This window comes from Tetrao urogallus (genome assembly GCF_951394365.1).
Source record: "Tetrao urogallus genome assembly, chromosome: 6".
NCBI classification, from domain to species: domain Eukaryota; kingdom Metazoa; phylum Chordata; class Aves; order Galliformes; family Phasianidae; genus Tetrao; species Tetrao urogallus.
The window spans coordinates 28931003-28935774 of NC_136819.1; the positions used below are offsets into that span (position 1 = coordinate 28931003).

At 41.7% G+C, this 4772-nt stretch overlaps 1 protein-coding gene across 1 annotated transcript; it reads right to left on the reverse strand.

Annotated features, from left to right (window-relative positions):
- Nucleotides 1–681: 681 nt before the first annotated feature.
- TMEM229B (transmembrane protein 229B) lies at nt 682–1185 on the reverse strand (the record flags this gene model as incomplete). Its single annotated transcript, XM_079536661.1, has 1 exon — nt 682–1185. One exon carries the CDS (start codon nt 1183–1185, stop codon nt 682–684), a length of 504 nt encoding a protein of 167 aa, XP_079392787.1.
- Nucleotides 1186–4772: the final 3587 nt, after the last annotated feature.

Consider the following 4772-nt stretch of genomic DNA (forward strand, 5'->3'; position numbering starts at 1 on the left):
GAAAAAAAAAGAAAAAAAATCTATTATCAGGACCGAGATTTCAAAAAGTACAAGATTTGTATAAATTCAGCAAGATGTCCAGCACCATATTATACTGTGGTGCAAAAAAAGAACCTTGGAGTAGGCCAGTGGGACCTCATGAGGGGAACACCATCTACCTCCCCAGCAGACTGCCAGCCTTAGGTTCTTCTCCATAGCAGACGGATTTTCCTTGTTCCTGCAGCATCTCAGGTCCCACAGGAGGTATTGGTTGCAAGCAAGCACCTGAATATTGCCTAATGGAGTAAGCCGATCACTGACTTTGCTGGCGTGTCCATGACCATCCTCCAATGATTCCATTTTTCCTTTTTGAATACTTTTCCACCTTAGTATTTTTTCCCTCCTTCTTTCTCCACACAAAAGTAAGCAAAAGGACTGCTTTCATCTGTAATAAGTTAAAATCAGAAATGACCTAACTAACAAGTAACTGATATTGGTCCTTGGAACCCAAAGAGTAAAATCCTTACAAAATCTATTGGTTCCATTTTTTTTTCTGGTATATCCCATGCACACCCCCATTAGAAAAATGGGGTTTATGAATCTTATCATACAGCAAGGAGCAGTACCTCAAAGCCAGAGCTAACAGCCTGTGGTAGAGGTCTGGGCTCTCTCAGATTGCTAAGGGTGGCTCCGAGTCATGGTTCAATCCGTCTTCACGTGGCCATTGGCCAAGGCAATGGGAACAGTAGGAGCCCCTGGCTCGGCAGTCTCATCAAATCTCAAGCGCAGGGTGTTCCTGATCACCAGCTGTTCCATGATGAAAGAAGCACAAAACCATGGGATGGCATACTCCAGGGTGATCAGGCCCATGAAGTCAAAATCAAATTGGGAATAGTCCCATGGGCAGGCATTGAACTGGCGTAGGATGAGGCCAGTGGTGAACTCCCAGAGATACGTCCAGAGGGTGTAAATAAAGCAGCGAACTAAAATGTGACACTTGTCTTTGAGATACAGATACATCTTCTCCACAATGAGGATGGAGGTGCCATAGATGAAGAGTGCCCACACACTGGTAACACCTGGGAACTTCCAGTTGAAGTTGACCACAAACTCCCAGGCAGCTGTGAACATGACCTCACAGAAATAGCCATGAATGGCATAGAGGTACCATCGGGAGAAAGCGGTCAGAGGTTCTGCCGCAGCCATCCTTCTGCACACGCCCTGGTAGGCACTCTGAAACAAAGACAGAGAGAGGAGTCAGTGAGGAAGTCAAGTCTTTACCACCTAGATTGCAACATGCACAGATCAGTAACATCCACAAAGGGAAAATTCTAATAAGAAAAGTGCATTTAAAATTGTATCATTTTTACTACAGCAAATTTAAGCCCTGGGGAAAGGTGGCACCTTATCAGGCTCTGAGTCTCAGAATGCATCTGGACTACTCTGACTGAAGACTGGGATGTAGCTGTTATTGCACTCATGGTAAAGAGGGAACTGAAAGTTTCAAGGACTTTGCCAGGAGTGAGGCTACTAAAGAACTTACTGGATGCAATCATCAGCAGAAAAATACAGGCTTCTCAGAAGGAGCACACATCATCTTTTTGCTCCCTTCAAGAAACAGTACTGTCCTTTGCTTTTATTTCTGCCTCTAAAATGAAGACTAGCTGAGCACAGCATTGAAAATCTGAGCCTTTTTCATGTCTCCTACAGTCTCCATACCCAGAAAGTTTACTGTAGAGAAAGACTGACATTTGATGGGAACTACAGAAAGGAAACCAGAAGAGAAAGTCTCAGAAAGTTTTACACTTCCCCATATACACCTTGCATCCATTCAGCTGAACTGTTATCTCTTCTTAATTCTTTCAGTTAGAGAATTTTGGCATCATACCTAGGATTTAGAGAATCATCTCTTATGCTATCGAACTGCCCAGTACCAAGTCAAAAAAAGACAAGAGAGCCATTGAAATCCATACAGATTTCGCTTCAGGACAGCAAAGCACAAAGAATGAGAATAAAAAGAACAGCTGAGCATAGAGAGAGGTGATTAGTCATAATAAGTAGGAAATGAGAACAAACTCTATTTGTCTCTACAGGAGGAAACTTGGTGAAGTGATTTGTGAGAGGGCATAATTTGCTTATCGCTGAGCAGTTTAAACACAGTTGATTTTCATGCTTCTTTGTAGAGGTTCACAAGGTCCTAAGCATTGCTTTACCACACTGTATTCACTGGCAGAAGCTGATTAGATACAGTTTTATTGAAGGGAGACCTATGCTCCAGGGTGAATTAGACATCTTCTGGATTTTAAAAAACTTTTTATTCCAGGCTGAGTTTCTCGACTTCATCAGGCATTATTTAATTCACTTGCTCTGCACTTGTCAACCCCATGGTACAGTGTGCTAAGTAAGGACTACACTATGTCCTGTGTGCAATTCCAAGTGGATTGTTCCTGCCCTGCTTTGTAATCACTGCCTCTCTGGACAAAATATTAACATGCAGTGTGACTAAAACTGTCAGGAAATCATCAGGAAAATGGAAGTGGAATAATGAAAATGGAGAGCACAAAAGAGAATATTCACTGAAAAAGTACCTATGGGAGGAGAGATGAACTGTGGTATGTTTCTTAGCAATGAAAACCAATGGGGAATATTGAAAGTGAAAAGGACAGAACTGTATCCATGAATTCACTCCTGTCTTACGTAATCACCTATAAACAACCATAGACCTGTCAGCTCACATGATGTGAATGAACAAAGACTCTTTTCCTAACAGCACAATCTGTTTCACATATGGTACTGAACTATCATCAAATGCTACACATTTGGGTCAACAGCACATTTTGAACTTGTGTGTGAAAGACTCTGCTAAGTATCAATTCCTGATACTGAAATTTTTGGCTAATAGCTGAACTGAAACTAGGTCTGAGACAACCTCTACAGTACAAATGACCCCATTTATAACCACCACTGATGTATTATGAATCCCGAGCCTTTCATTGTAACTGCAAGAAGTAAAGCATCAAAGTGCTGACACTGTCTCAGCACTTCCCTTCAACTGTCAGGTGCCAAGTCAGCACAAGCTTGATGGGAACTTCCTGCTCTTGATATCCTTGAAGGACAATCCTCACAGATGGCCTGTTGATGAAAAGCACCTGTAGACAGGACAGTTGCTGAACTGGGGAAGCCCAGATGTAATCTGGTTGCACTGCGCTAGGCAATAAGTCCTTCAGTCAATGCAGCTTCTCCTGTACAACATTCAATTCAAGGTGACACCAAAGTATACGTTAAAAAATATAACAGAACAGGCAATGCCAAGAGTGTATACAAGAAGCTACATCCTTGCACAAGTTGCGTATTGTACAGCGTCATGATGACAAGTTGCTTGAGCAATTACAAAAGTAATTGACAATGCAGCCATTCCCAAGTATCTTGTCTCTCAGCCATACCAAAGTGGCTCATGCTTGGCAGATAGTACAGAGAAAGACAGTCTTAAAAGGGAAATGAGGGAAAATGGTGCTGTCTTATTGGATAGCAGTTAATGCCCAAGGACCATGTTCAAAATAATTGCAGGCTGTTAGTGGCACAAGCATCCAGACAGAGGGCCAAGACTGTAACTGATGCACATTTATGAAAAGCTTGAAATAGATAATTGATCTTGGTGATACAAGACTTTTAATGGAGTGACAGTAATACAGATTAAAAAACTCTGAGTATACGATAGTTGTTCAGTCCCCTGAGAAAAACAAATGGCATTCATCAGCGAGGTAGCTCTGGTGGAATGAGCAGCAGCTTCCAGAAAACAAGAAACACAGTTGCCATCTGTGCAATTGTCTCAGCAGAACAAGTCATGGAGACTGCACACTGACAGCAGCTCGAGATGATGGAAATATCTTCCACCAGAAAAGTATATTTCAAGCAGCTAGAGAAATGGTTCACTCAAAATGCAATGTCATTATTAAGACTGAGCAAAAACATTTCAGAAGCACTGTGTTTTTCTCAAGTAGGACCTTCTTTTCCAACTTGATGATAGAATTACAAGAAAAATGGGAGATCTATGGAAACCACAACCAGGCCTTAGAGGAATGTGCTGCCTGTGCAGGTAACACAGAGGACAAGAGCTCCTCTGCCTACAACAAGGAAGGACAGGTCGAACAGGGGAAGACTGTGAAGGGCTGTGATTCTTTACAGAGACATGGTTCAGAAGAATTAGGGCAGAATTCTGGTTTAGGGCTATAAGAAAACAATACTGTAACAGCAGTAAGATCATATTTCCACACTTCAGTATATCAACTCCAAATGGGATATCCATCATTGCTTAGGGTGAGCAAGATGCAGTCAAACCTGCTGCATGAGGCCACATAAGCAGAAAGGATGTAAATATCAGTGCAAGATCCTTTGTGCAAGAGGAAGACTTTCATCCTCCCTTCCAGTTGTCCTTTTTTTCCCCCTTTTTTCAAATGAGACAACTGTGAGTAGATAACTCTGAAACAGTGGCACCTGCCACTCCCTTATTATAAACCCTTCCGCTTATGACATGCTCCTTCTTACCCAAGTAGTATTTACATAAAAGTAACTGTTCTTAATGAGTTTATCGATGATTTTCACTGGGACATCTTTGAAGATACTTTGCTACTCATTAAGGCTGGGAGAATCAAATAAAGCCTTTTTGCTTTAACAAAGAGTAGGTCAACGAGGACATGTTGATGAAAAGCAACACACATTTTAGAGGCAATACCTTTTTAAATGCGTATCTCTTACTCTTTCTTCTTTCCCTCTGTGTAAGCTCGAAATCAGAA